A 14,648-nucleotide genomic window follows, 5' to 3' on the forward strand; every position below is an offset into this window, starting at 1 on the left:
CATGGTATTTGGAAATATTTTTTTTAAGTCATGGTTGCAAAGTCAGGCTTTCAGAAAGCAAATCTCTGAAGTGCTAGCTTATTATTAGTTTGGCACTGGGTATAGATGCATTATGATTTAATTCTTATCTAGTTATTTTTCTATATGGTACAACTGAAAGAAAATGAAAGAACTCCATTAAATGGAATGCATGGCCTACGTAGGTAGCATGCCATAGAGATAGAAACAGGTCAAAAGAAGGCCTGGACCCTTCATACCTTATTCTCGGTCCTCCCAAACTTGACCTTAGGCATAATCACAGGAGCAGACTGTCATCATCCACAGAGCCAGGGGAGAGAACATGAGGCCCTCTTTTTACCTAGTATCTGTTTTTCATGTTTATTTACTGACAACAGGAAATGTCATAGATCTGCCTGTAGAAAATAACAGTTAGAAGGAAAACCTCAAATCTTACACATCCTAGCAGAAGCTTGCTGGATGATAAAACACTGTAGCAGGAACCTCTAAGACTCAGTATTCTGTAACACAGAACTAACATCAGTGGGCAGAGACTGGCTTACCCTACAGTCATTAGGCAGTGGAACAGAGAAAAGAAGAAAACGTTGAGGTTCAGGTATCTTGGATCCTGTTCTCCTTCAATAGAAAATAACAATGAATTTCTGAATGTGAGAAAAGAGGTACTTATTTTTCTATAAGATACATTCCCAAATCTCATTCTGAGCAACGATCAGTCTACGTTTGCTGAAATTTTAATAAATAAGAACATTTGGTCTCAGAGAGACAAGAATTATTCAAGATATAACCCCAGTGATTTTTACCTTGGCTTAGTGCCCTGCAGGTATAAATATCTACCACATACCTTGGAATTTTTCATTAATAACAGTATGGGAACTTGATATTGGAAGATCCTTACTGTTTTTCTGGAGATTTCGAATGCCAATATGATTTAAAAAAACGCTGAACAGCAGCTGAGTGTTTAGTGTTAGCAAGCGCATAGTTAAACCACTCGTTCATATGGGTGGTGCCTACACACTGGAATTATTTTGGCCCCTCAAACAAGTGGGATTTCAGTACAAAATGCTATCAAAAGTCATGTTTTTGCAAATTCAACATAGTGAAAAATAATTACAATCTTGTTATTTTCCAGATTTCTGTCTGGATCAAAATTTCTCACTGCCTTGTAAATGCGTTGCATGATTTTTCTTGCAAGCAGTGTTTTACTAGTAAAATCACATGCTGACGCAGCTACTTTTTAAGAAATTTTGTAGTAATTTAGTTTAGTTAGAAGTAGTTATTCATTTTTCACAACCTGCAATAATTAATGGATTCCATAATAGTTAGAAAAAGGTACCTGTGCAGAAGTAGCTGATTTTTTTTTTTCTCCATATGCTGCAAATCCATTCAGCAGAAGTTGTACACCTTTCCTGGAAAAGAGGATGTAAGATGAGGATACTAAAACAGAATGCTCTTTTGAAGGCATCTTTTTTAAAGCTGAGCTTCCCTTCTGCTCCCCGTGTCAGAGGAACTAAGCTGCAGTACTCTTTGCAGAAAAGAACACAGACAGTATTGTCAAAGAAGGCTAGGTACGGTTGAGTTACATTTATTTCTCCATTCTGAAACTGCCACTGCAGATTCTCTCTATAGATGCCTAGAAAGCAGTAATAAACATTAAAAGGGAAGTTATAGGTCCCATTTAAAACAAAAACTGAAGTTCTGTCTTTTCAAACAAAACATTTGCTCTTGTGCCAAAGTCTGCAGAGATTTGAGAAATTTGCATTCTTTTGTTGGCAACCTGAATTTTCAATATGGTTTGTACAAGAGGCAATGGCTTCTCTCTTCTGAGTAGATTTGGCTTGTATTGGCTTTTGAAAGCTGAGGCATCTTACAAGTAATTCTTGGGAGATCATTAAAAATGCATTTTTCCCTGTTTTGCTCTAGCGGAATTCAAGAACATATGTGGGAATATTCCTGGCTTTACTTTTGATATTCATACTGGAAAAGCTGTTGGTAAGTTTAACTAAATATTTTCACCAAAAAAATACTTTGCCCAAGTTCTTGCCACAGTATAATGATGCTAAAATGAATATGTCATATAATAAAATTCTAACTTCATTGTGGAGAAACAATGATGACATACATTGTGAGAACAAAGTTAATGTACTTTGTTAAAAATATCTCTGATTTCTGTTTTTGGATTTCCATATCTTGTTAGGAACTTTTGCTCCTCCATTCTGGTTCAGGGGGTTGAGTTTTAATGGATAACATAAAAGGTTCTGGCTTCAACAATTTTGCAGAAGTTATCTGCATATTTGACACAGTTCTGTATCTTGTCTGACATAAAGTATCACTCTGTTCTGATCATTTCCTGAACTTCACATAATTTACTTTCTCGCATAACAGGCATATGTTTAGTTTTATATCCTATAAATAATTTAAGTAAGTTAAATGGAACTTCTCCAACTCAGTTTTAAGTACAATGAAATTGAGAATCCCTGCAGTACAAAAAGCCACGGAGTGTTGTATTTTGACTAGCTCATCGCACTTTCAGATATCGACGAATGTAAGGAAATCCCGGGAATCTGTGCAAATGGTGTTTGCATCAATCAGATTGGCAGCTTCCGCTGTGAATGTCCCACTGGATTCAGCTACAATGACCTGCTCTTGGTCTGTGAAGGTGATTCAAAGTGACGTTATTTTCTATTGAGTCCCTATAAGCATGTTCATCTTAAAGGGAACAGAAATATTTAATTGTTTTTCAAACTCTTAAGATACAGGCTGTAGGCTTTCTCACAAGTGCTCAAGTCTATAAATGAGTTTGGGATGCATTTATCTTTAATATGTATACACATGCACTTACTAATTTTTTTTATAGTTTTGTATTGTTACTGCTTTTGCTTTCAGGTAACCTTAAGTAGGACCAGATTTTTTTTTTTTTCCTCATTTTATGCTCCAAATTTACTTTGGGGAGGAAATTTAATTCTTAGGAACAAGTTTTCTTGATTTTTGCCTTTGTGTCTTCTTCTGTGGCTTTATAAGTAAAGAACTGCCAGATATTCATAGATATGCTATGTTTCTGTTTTGATGCTATAGGGGAATTGGAATTAGACTGATAATGCTTTCTATTTACAACCTAATCTGGAGTTTCTTTCAAGCTAGTGGTGAAATTTTATCTGCTCTGAAGCTAACAGGAGTTTTGTCACTGGCATTCAAGGATCCTGTGCTGACATTTGTGCCCTAGAACACTAAAATTGTGCCACTTACTATTTTAGTTCAAAACACTATTTTGTTTAAAATATATAAAAGCACAGGGGAACAGAATTTATTTTTAAAAAATTTCTTTCTTTAGCCAGACCTTTAAAGTTTCATCACCACTTCAGTGCATAGGAAGTTGGATTCATAGGATTTGATTTCCTCCTTCACCCAAACATGTTTTATTGATGAAACTGTATTGATTTTGCTTTCAGTTTGCACTTATGATAGCGGAAACTCAAGGTCAGGATCTTTTCACTTTGTTGAAGACAACCTACAAAGATCAGTCCTGCACAGGACTCAAAATACAGTCTAAATTCTAGGCAGAAATAACTATCTTGTGGTTTCTGATTCCTGTGTGACTCTTGATATTTCAGATATTGATGAGTGCAGTAATGGAGATAACCTCTGTCAGAGAAATGCAGACTGTATCAACAGTCCTGGTAGTTACCGCTGTGAATGTGCTGCTGGTTTCAAACTTTCACCCAACGGTGCCTGTGTTGGTAAGAAATCAATTGATTTTTCTAGTCTGTTTGAATTGGTTTGTACATAAGCAACAGTACATTCTTCGTTCTCTTAAAGTGCAAAAGAATCATTTATTTTCTGTTGCCGTGCATGTTTTGCCATGTGTTTTAGGTACTAGCTTTTGCTTTATAGTTGTGTTTCTCTGTTCATGGGAAGAAAAGAGAGGGTACAATTTTTAAAGAACAGTCTTGAAGTATCAACCAAATACTAACAGTAGTTTTGACCTCGAGGTGTGCAGGCAAGAAGTTCCTCTAAAATGAAGTTTTGTTATGATTCAGGTTTAGCTATGGATAATTTTGAGTCTGGCTTTAATAATAATAACAGATTGTAAAAACATGTTTGTGTAAAATGAATGAATAATAAAAGTCAATAATGTGTACCATCTGTTTTATATTTTTCTTATAGATCGCAATGAATGTCTGGAAATTCCTAATGTTTGCAGTCATGGTTTATGTGTGGACATGCAAGGAAGTTACCAGTGCATATGTCACAACGGTTTTAAGGCATCCCAGGACCAGACCATGTGCATGGGTATGGAAAGAAAATGCTTTTGTGCTAAAAAGGTGGAATGAATCTGGATTTATTAATTGTATGAGGGAGACTATAGTGATATTAAAAGGCTGATTCGTACAATCTTGAAATTCCATGAAGGAAGTGTGTGAAGTTGTCCTTGCAGTAATATATGTCAGTTGGGGGAAAAAATCGCAGTGTTCTGGGGGATAGCTCCGTATTATGGAAGAGTATGGTAACCCCATTTTCACAAAGAGAGTGATAGTGACTCATTTGAAAGAGAAGTTTGTAGATGATATCATGGAGGGATAGAGTTTGGAGAGAAAAGACTGATTTTCAATTATTTAGAGTTTTATTGAGTTCATGTTTCATTTTAAAAAACGCACACATAACTTAAATCTATGCTTATTATGTAGTCAAACGATGACATGATAATGATGATACTGAGAAAAAAGCACAGAGACTGTTCTTTTAATGTCTCACGTTTAATTCTGAAGTGTTTTTTAAAGAAAAGGTGATGCATATATGAATTCAGTTCTCTTAATGTCTTTGAATAATGTTTGAGAAAAAGTAAAAAAAAGTTTTTGCTTTTTGAAATAACAGTCATGCAAATGTCAGCTCTACAGAGAAGTTCAGTGTTCTCTAGAAATATAGGTGTATTTCGATTTCCTTTTTAAACAGACATTGAAAACCTCTTCACATCCTGTTACATATTTATATATGCCTTCATCGTTCTCATATTTGAACTGAATCATATTCGTCATACTGCCTGAGGAGGACACTTGGGAAAGTGACTTGTATTAACAGTACAAAATTTCCAGACCATGGTTACTCAAAATAGTATCTCTAATAATTCTAAACTGAGTTTTTCTAGTCTGAAATACAAACCTCGATAATGATAGGTTATGAAAAACAATCCATGCAACAAAATATTTACCTTCTGTAAATAAATAAAGATGTTTCAGGAAGTCCACGGGAAGTCAGATCCCCGTGAAACTCCAGAAATTCCTAAAACACACAGTAGGAAAAAATACTGAATTCTAGTGCTTTTAAAAAAACTGATTCATCCAAGAGCTTGTAAGTGGTCTCTATATTTGTGGATACACTACTGACAAAATATCGTATTTACATGTATAAACTGACCTGTGAACAGGGACGTATAACTCCTTGACAGAGGCATTTTCAACAGGTTTTTATGTGCATAATTGTAAAAGGTGTATATAAAACTTAAGACAGTTTCAAGCCTGTCTGTGATGCTCAGTCCATTGTACTAACCATTGGATCACAGACATGTCTCACAGGTTTAAGTTGTCTGGCAGTGCATTTGCAAGTCTTGTTTCTACTAACTCACTCCTTGCATGGCACCCTTTAAAAAGGAAAGAGTGTTCGCAGGGAAAATAAAAGGAAAGAATGCCTCAAGATACTGCACACTGCACTTATTTTGATCTTTGTATGTAGCAGTACTTTTTATTAAAATACAGATAAAAAATAAATATCATACATAATGTTTTCCTACATCTACCTAGGAGCTTACATGCAATATTGTAAAAATCAGCATTAAAATGTGACAGATGAAAGGAGAGACGGAGGTTTACAGTATTGTCTCCATGTCCACAGGTGTCACGTTAACACATACCTGGGAAAATCAGATCCAACATACAGTTTTGTTTCTCTTTGCAGATGTTGATGAATGTGAACGCCATCCATGTGGAAACGGAACCTGTAAAAACACAGTTGGATCATATAACTGTCTGTGTTACCCAGGATTTGAATTAACTCATAATAACGACTGTATGGGTAGGTGATGTAATCCAAACTTCACTTTCATTGCTGCTGGCTTGGTGTGCCAGGGAGGTTGCATATAAAGTTAAAACTCAAACAGAAAATAGTTCAGGCTACTAAGAAAGGTAACTGAGCACAGTAACTGATACAGTTACCTGCCTTAGAGATGAATCGTTTTTATCATTTTTTAGATACTTCAAAATATTTGCTATTGGGCAGCTTGCAAAGATATCAACCCTACATCTCTCAAGTCACAGGGGCAGCCTTACCTTCCCTGATGGTTTAATGCAGCCCTCACCCCTGTCAGGTATCCTGGGGAATGGTAGCACGCAGCAGTGCAGGCCTCTGACACTGCTGCCTCTCCTCGCTGTTGGCTCTGTCAGTCCCTGACTACTGGCATAGTCCAGAGAGGCCACTGGCAATAAGCGTAACCTGTATCACAAAGGCAGCGTCGCCTCATGCATTCAAAATCATTTATTTCGCTGTATCACTTGAGACTCATGCACAGTGTGACAGAGAAAGTAGACTGGCAACGAAAGAGCTGGCATAACTAAACTCCTAAATCTCCTGCTCTCCCAAGATGAACTTTGCTTACATAGAGGCATTGCTATTTCCTGTTCCCCTAAAGCAGAGGACAACAGAACTATTGATGGTTTTGGACAGCTTAAATTCCAGGATACATGTAATAAAGAAAACTAAAATCTTCCTGGACTGAAGAACAGACTTGTAAGTCTCTGGAGATCCTCTCCTTTGTGTGAAGCATCAGCCAAAAGTAAAAAGACTTTACATTCCTTCCTGCTACAGAAAGAGACACAAAACAAAGTCTACTGATTCCTTTCTGTATCAGGAGAGAACTAAAATATTATCTTAAGTATTTTAAGTCCTTTCCTTGTCAAGGAAAGAGAAAATGCAAAACTTGCTCAAGAAGGAAAACAAGCTGCAGCCAATGAATGGCACCATTTGCCAAGGAGTTCGTTTCCTCTGTGCGGCAGTACAGCTGCCAGTCTGCTCCCGGGAGCATCTGGTACCTCAGTGCTCCAGGCTCTGCCTTCAAGGCGGCCACGGAGCCCAAGCTGACTCATAGACTTGGCCTTTTGTTAACACTCCCCTTGACAGTCTGGAGAGCCGCAGGGCTTTTCTCCAAATTACCCCAGTCATTCAAAGGCAGCGTTGCCCATCCCAGTGTAATACTCTGTTGAGGTATTTGTAGTTGTATAACTGTAGCACAGAAGAAATGCACTATGGAATAAACTAGTAACACAGGAACTGCTGTACTGGCTCAGGCAGGAGGTACATCTTGTTCAGTAGCTGTTACTTAATGCTTCTGAGAAAGACTAAAATCCTCTGTAGCAAAAAACCATGTTAACCGTCAAATTCAAATACTGCAAAACAGTAAAGTGTAAGTTGTCCTTACATCATGATACTCATCCAGCCTCCTTGATGTTGATTTGTTCTGACACTTTCTCATATGTATTTTTCGCTTTGCAGTCTTGCTTTCAGTTTGCATTATTAAAGTAACTCTGTAAACTAATAAGCATTTTCAAACCTCATTTACAGAACAGTTGTGAGAGAGAAAAATCAGTCTGTGGAAAGCAAATGACATATTCCAAAATTTGAAAAATGACAAGGCAAGTTTTAGGGGAAACTCGAGCACATATAAAATCCAGATAAAATCCAGGACACTCCATGTAGCATTTTCCTTTCTGTGTCTGGAGTTAGTATCACACAGTCACTTGGCAGCAATTGAATGTCTCCAGATGCAGTAGCTGAGGTAATGCTGCAAGTTTAAAAATTGTAATACCCTGTAAAGAAGTGTTGTTTAAATAGAACATATACCTTAATGCACTTGAGTGAGAGTTACTTTCCACGAGCCGTCAACTGTTCCCTTGCTGCTTCAAGATTTACCCTTTCCATGGAAATATATATTGCAACTTGAGCGTTTATAACATACTGTATAAACTGAGCCTGCTTAGACATTCTAATGGTTAAACTCTTGGTGGGACTCAACTCTCACTTGTGAAGTTTTTTGTTTTCTACAGATATTGATGAGTGCAGTTCCTTCTTTGGCCAGGTGTGCAGAAACGGACGGTGTTTCAATGAAATTGGTTCCTTCAAATGCTTATGTAATGAAGGATATGAACTTACGCTAGATGGCAAGAATTGCATTGGTAGGTATGATACCACATGGAGAAGCTAAAGTACTGCTGAGCCGAAATAATGTAACTGCTAGCCCCTATGTAGAAGGAAACGTTACAGTCTGCATTTCTAAGTTTAAAAAACAATTGTCAGTGACTTTAAGGAAAACACAATAGAAGTATCTGGGTTTTAGAATGCTGTTATTGATCTTTATGAAATTAAATGCCTTAGATCATGAATAGCACTGTTTTCTTCTGCAAGAATAATGCCATGAGAATTACGTAATTCTAAACCTTTTCCAATTCCATTTACTCTTCTAAGATATTAACGAGTGTGTGGCACTACCCGGTTCATGCTCTCCTGGTACTTGTCAAAATTTGGAAGGATCATTCAGATGCATCTGTCCACCAGGATATGAAGTGAAAAGTGAAAGTTGTATTGGTAAGGCGAGTTGCAATTGTTGCTTCTGGACAATTTATCAATGAGAGAAAAATATCTGGTGCTAACTTGTTGGAAGGTAAATGTACATTTATTGATGATGGTGAATTTTGCCCTCCTTAGAAAATCACGAGGACAGGGAATAAGTAATTAGAAGTCTTCAGGAAAAGGTTTTAAGAATGGAAGGCAAGATATTTTCACACTGTGTTGAGGGGAAAGTGTGCAAGGATTCTGTGATCTTCATTAATGCAAACTGAAAATACTTAGTCTTGCTGTTCAAAAAAAATCAGTGTTCTTTTGGCAATCTTTTTTCCAAATATCATTGATAAAACACGTCAAGCTGTGTCCTGCATTTACATAATGTTTACAAAAAAGGCAGGTTTTGGCAATCAGTTTCTGGTTTCAGAGGACTGTGACCTTTAAAAATGTTGATAAAACTATTGAGCTTATGGGAAGAGTTGCTTAAATAGGTTTCTTCTAACAATTGTCTTATGATTTGCAGTTTTGAATAATGTGTCTTAAGTGCTAAGATTCATGGGAGGGAAGGGTACAGCAGCCCTTTTATCAGTTTGCATGTACTTGTTTTTTCATGGAAGTATCTTTTAAAGCCTTGCATATTGTTCAGGAGCTAAATATGACAGATTTTTCTGTTGTTTGCATTAGGGGCACAGGAATGAATTAAGCTTTGGTGTGGCAGGGAATTAGGAAAAAAATTAAAGTTACAGCTCTCTCTTCAGCAGAGCAAAGCAGAGATCTACTGTGAACTTAGATATTTTTATGTTTAAATCAACTATGTGGGGCACTTGGCAAGGAAGGTGCACACTAGTTTTAGACAGCTGACCTAGAAGCCTTAGGTTCCTGCATGGTCGGTGGACAGAGTAAGAACCTGTCTCTCCACTGACTATATAAAGAAACCTGGTTCTCAGCTTAAATGACTTAGCTAGTGCGAATACCCCCCCTTTCCTCCCCACCCAACTCATACTCAAAACTCCCAGTAATAAAGGAAGAGTTTGTCCCTTCTGCAGTATGGACTGCAGAAAACACTGGTGTGGATTTAAAGATTTGGCCTACAGCCGCCAAATCTGTATCAATCCAGGAGCAAAGACTGGATCGCAGGAATCATTTTGAATTTTTTTCTTGAACAGCATTTTCTAAGCCTGAAAGTTCCCTCATGCCTTTGTATCATACTGAAATATTCAGTTTGCTTGCCAACTTTATGGTTTCTTTTGGCAGCTGCTGTTCCCACATTAGCAATTGTGTTTGAGATTAATCTAAATCACCTAGTTGTAAAATCGTGACAATGAAAGCTTTTGGTTCCCCAGGAATGTTACTGTTTATGGCCACTTTTAATATCCTGACAGTATCTCTTGAGGTTTATGACAGCACTTCAGTGACTGCCAAATAGATTTTTGCCAGAACTGAGGAAAGGGCACTGAATCACATTCTTTCTTTCTTCATTCTGCCATGTTCAGAAAACTGGTAGATAAAATTCCCAGAAAATGCCTACATAATTTTAATCAAATGTTAGTACAATCACACATGATTATCGCAGCCCTTGCAACCTGTTTTCTCCCTTATTTTCTATTGCTCTTATGTGCAAATACCTTAGTAAGACTCTATTTCTTAAGTCTGCAGTGGGATGGCTGGCAATAGGTAGATTACTTTTTGAGCTCAGGTTAGTTAGATGCAAGAGAAAACCAAAACAGATGGGAGCCAAGGAAGAATTGTCAGTTTTCAGCTTCCTGTTTAATGTATTACCTTTCGTTTTATGGGGTATGGAAGGGAGAGGCCTCCTAGTTCCCTTCCTGTAATCTGGTTAACAGCCTGTCTGTCACAGCCATGAAAATGGTTACTACCACTAGTCCCAAACCATTCATTACAGTAATAATCAGTCCTTCAAAAGAGCAGTTTTTCCACCCCATTAATGCAGTTGAATTGCTAAGCTTTGCATAATATATTAGCAACTGCCACAGTAACTAGGAAAGTAATTACCTTTCTTTACTGGAATAAGCTGACTTAAAATGCTTCGCATTTACCACCTAGTAAGAGCTTGTCCATGGGAAGCTACTGTGCTTTATCTGGTATACCTAACAGTAGCTTCTGAAAATAGGACTGCAAATAACATTTTTCAAAAGTAATGTCACAGAATTCTACTCCAGCCTGACACCTCATTCTACTTAGCTTTTCCTAATGAGAAGACTTTATTTCCGTTGTTTCCTTATCTGCTAAATATAGGTCTACAAAGTATGATACTGAATCCTAGAAAACGGATGGGATATTAAATGGACAAATTCAAAGTCTGATAAATACCAGGAAAAAAATGACACTACTGATTTGCAGCTCAGCATCCGTGAAGCTTACTTTCATGGAAACCATCAGTTGCTGCCTAGTTTCATTAATATCAATATAGATACTCTTGACAGAATATGTATAGCACCACAGGTCGCTGTGATGTCTCTTTTAATATCCTTTACTAAAAGATTTGAGGGGGTTTTGTACTGCACATGTAGCTTTGAAGATTTTTTAAGGTACACTTTAGAATTTATTAAAGTAACTAAGAATTAGTTTAGCAAAGCTGGGTTTTTTTGTATTTGTAGAAATAATAGAATAAACTAAAATGTGGTTTAAAATAGATGTAAAAAATTAAAGGTCTAGTTAATGTATTACTTTTCTTACTCTGTCTATGTAGATGCAGGACATGTGGGCACAATTTTATTTAATATAAATAACAGATGCCTATAATCTTAAATTTTGTTTTCAAAGTTTTTAGTATTTATAAAAAGATCTTAAATTTTCTAAAAAAAAAATCTCACATGTAGTCATAGCAGCATTTTCTAAATTATGTGACAGGACAGGAATTGTTTTTAAATGATGTATCAACAGTGGCTATTAAACTTTGATAAATACAAAATGTGTGTCTCATAGGCTGCCCTCTACTATTATCTACAGTTCCATTTCACAGTTAGTCAATCAGCATGAAATATTATACCTTTAATTACTAAGTGCCATCAACATACAAATTTTTTAAAAATTATTCTTTAGATATTTTATGTTTACAGAGAAATATTTTTCTTCTCATAAAGATGTCTTCTGTTTTAGCTTGAACACATTTAACATTTATATTATAAACATGACAAAACTGATAAGGGTATTTGGAAAAAGGCAGTGTCAGTGAAACACTAATCACTCTTTCAAAAAGGTGTCTTTCTTTAACTTTCCCTCTTTGCTCTTTCATATTTGAGGAGCACCTCTGGTTAAAGTAAAATAAATGAATAATGTTTCTTATTCAAGGAATTCACAGCAGATGGGATTATGATGAACTTTATCTCCTTTATTGTACAGATATTAACGAGTGTAATGAGGACCCCAACATCTGCCTCTTTGGCTCCTGTACTAACACACCGGGCGGTTTCCAGTGCATCTGTCCCACAGGTTTTGTGCTGTCTGATAATGGCCGGAGATGTTTTGGTAAGAAGTTTACTGGTAAAGGAATGTTGTAACTGATGCTAACAGATACTCTGTAAGACGCAGTTCATCATGGAACTCTAACTGTACTAGATCATAAAGGTAGTGTAGTTCTGCAGACAAACTGAGTGTATGTAGCGAAGATGCTTCTGGCTTTCAAGGCCAGATGGGATAAAGCCCTGAGAAACTTGATCTGCCCTCACAGCTGCCCCTGCCTGCAGCATTAAATGACCTCTAGGGGATTCCTTCCAAACTAAATCCTTATGAGGGCTGGAAGATGCTTTCAAAATAATAAATACAGGCCTATAGCATCATTCCTTTCAGGATCAGACACTCATTGTCCAACCAGGTAGCAGTTGCTAGTTCCATATACCTATATTTTCTTTCTCAGATACCCGCCAGAGCTTCTGTTTCACGAACTTTGAGAATGGGAAATGCTCAGTGCCAAAGGCTTTTAACACCACCAAGGCAAAATGTTGCTGCAGTAAGATGCCTGGAGAAGGATGGGGTGATCCCTGTGAGCTCTGTCCAAAGGAAGAAGAAGGTACAAATCAAGATTTTAAAATAAAACTATTTTTAGGTGGGAGAAAAGAAAGAAAGAGGAGCACATTTATGTTTTATGTTTTTTGATCAGCATAAGGCTAAATCTGCTTGGCATTATCTCTTACAGCAATTTTAGCATCATTTTGAGGTCAAAATGCCACACAAGTTAACAAGAGAACAAAATGAACTAAACAGAAGAAACCACAGAAAAATGGAAATCCTAAATTATTCTTTTCGCCTACTGTGGAAACAAACTAGTAGCCTCTAGCTATAGATCTATCCTGCTTTAGGCAAAGCAGAAGAGAAACATGGGTCAGTGCCCAGAAGAACTGAAGCAATCAGTAGTCTTCAGTCCTTGGTTATCTGTGAGTTCCAAGTAAACAAAAGGGAAAAGCATCAAGCGAATACATTGCAGAACAGAAGCTCAATGCTGTCCAGAACTTTTACCCAGGCTTAGAATTAATGTCGCTTCTGGATTAAGGAAGACAGTGTAACAGCCCTGATTTATTGTTTTAACTAACTACAGCTAAAAGAAAAATGTGACACACACAATGTCTGATTTTGGATGGCTTTTAACCATTTATTTAAAGTTCTCTCTCTCTCCCTCTTTTTTTTTTTTCTTCTTTTTTTTTTTTTTTTTGGAAATGTACTTCTACAGTTGCTTTTCAGGACTTGTGTCCATATGGTCATGGAACTATTCCTGGAATTGACGATACCCGTGAAGGTATTCTTTTTCCTGATAAGTATAAACAAAATTTTTCCAATTAAAACTAGATCTGGATATTATAGTATGTATGTGATAACTCATTCCCTGCAGCCCAGAAGTAACAAGAGACTGACTTTTAATAAATGTGGACCATAAAGAAATGATAGGCAGACTAGATTATCCTTGAAATTGCATGGCTAGGGACAAAAGTGAGGCTTTTATTAATTTTTAAGAATTGCCTTATTAAGACTTGATACAGATGTGCATAAGCTAAGATGGGGTTGTCAGTATCTTTCTACTTTTTAGATGTTAATGAATGCCTTGAAAGCCCAGGAATTTGTTCAAATGGTCACTGCATCAATACCGACGGATCATTCCGCTGTGAGTGCCCCATGGGATACAATTTAGATTACACTGGAGTACACTGTGTCGGTATGTCCATATTTCATAAATGTTAAGAATTCTAACACTTGAATTTAAAACACAATTTGGCATGTGTCCCAGTTCTCTTCAGTTTTCATTTACTTACAGATACTGATGAATGTTCAATTGGCAACCCATGTGGAAATGGTACGTGCACTAATGTGATTGGCAGTTTTGAATGCAACTGCCATGACGGATTTGAGCCAGGCCCAATGATGAACTGTGAAGGTAACTTGTTTCCTCCTTTTTTTGCAAGTATCTTTCCATCTTGAGTATTCAGATTATTTTATTAACCAGACCTCTGGTGCTATAAGAGCTAAGAAGAAAAAAAAAGTTTCTCTGCCTGAAATGTGTCACTGAGAAACAATGTCCTGAATTCATTTAAGCAGCAGCAGTATTTTTAGTTTATCAATCACATTATTTACCAGACTGCATATACTGTGGTAAACCATGTTACAGTGTTCAGCTGTTTGCTGGAGAGAAAAAAAAAGATATGACACTAATCATTGGGTCCCCCAAATATCCTTATAAATACTATGGCTAACCAATGCAAAAACACCTGAATTTGCAGAGTGCTTTAGGTACAGTAGTTCAGTTATGCACTACCCTCCCACCACCATCACAAGTTAAATAACAAGCAAATTATAATTAACATAAGAAACTGAAGTCAGCTGACTGGTCCATCCTGTCTAGTATTACATCCCCTCCAGTCAAAGTGCTATTATTTCAGGACAGCATGCCGTCATGACTATTTTCTGCAGTTCACACCTCTCAGAAGAGTTGTGGATGTAGGGGAAATACGAGGTAAACTGGAGGGAACATCACTGCAGAGTGGGTTTAGTATCCATTTATGGATGTGTTGTCAAAGGGT

The 14,648-nt window shown here is 36.9% G+C and overlaps 1 protein-coding gene across 1 annotated transcript in view; it reads left to right on the top strand.

Annotated features, from left to right (window-relative positions):
* Positions 1-14,648, top strand: part of LOC135324501 (fibrillin-2-like) — a 180,029-nt gene that overhangs the window by 145,960 nt on the left and 19,421 nt on the right. Inside the window, exons 42-53 of the mRNA XM_064501037.1 lie at positions 1,939-2,007; positions 2,549-2,674; positions 3,627-3,752; positions 4,180-4,305; positions 5,965-6,081; positions 8,106-8,234; positions 8,524-8,643; positions 11,983-12,108; positions 12,497-12,649; positions 13,307-13,372; positions 13,661-13,786; positions 13,886-14,005. Of these exons, the coding sequence (XP_064357107.1) occupies positions 1,939-2,007; positions 2,549-2,674; positions 3,627-3,752; positions 4,180-4,305; positions 5,965-6,081; positions 8,106-8,234; positions 8,524-8,643; positions 11,983-12,108; positions 12,497-12,649; positions 13,307-13,372; positions 13,661-13,786; positions 13,886-14,005 (1,404 nt within the window). The remainder of the gene's footprint in view (positions 1-1,938; positions 2,008-2,548; positions 2,675-3,626; positions 3,753-4,179; positions 4,306-5,964; positions 6,082-8,105; positions 8,235-8,523; positions 8,644-11,982; positions 12,109-12,496; positions 12,650-13,306; positions 13,373-13,660; positions 13,787-13,885; positions 14,006-14,648) is intronic.

Source organism: Dromaius novaehollandiae, chromosome W (genome assembly GCF_036370855.1).
Source record: "Dromaius novaehollandiae isolate bDroNov1 chromosome W, bDroNov1.hap1, whole genome shotgun sequence".
NCBI lineage: Eukaryota > Metazoa > Chordata > Aves > Casuariiformes > Dromaiidae > Dromaius > Dromaius novaehollandiae.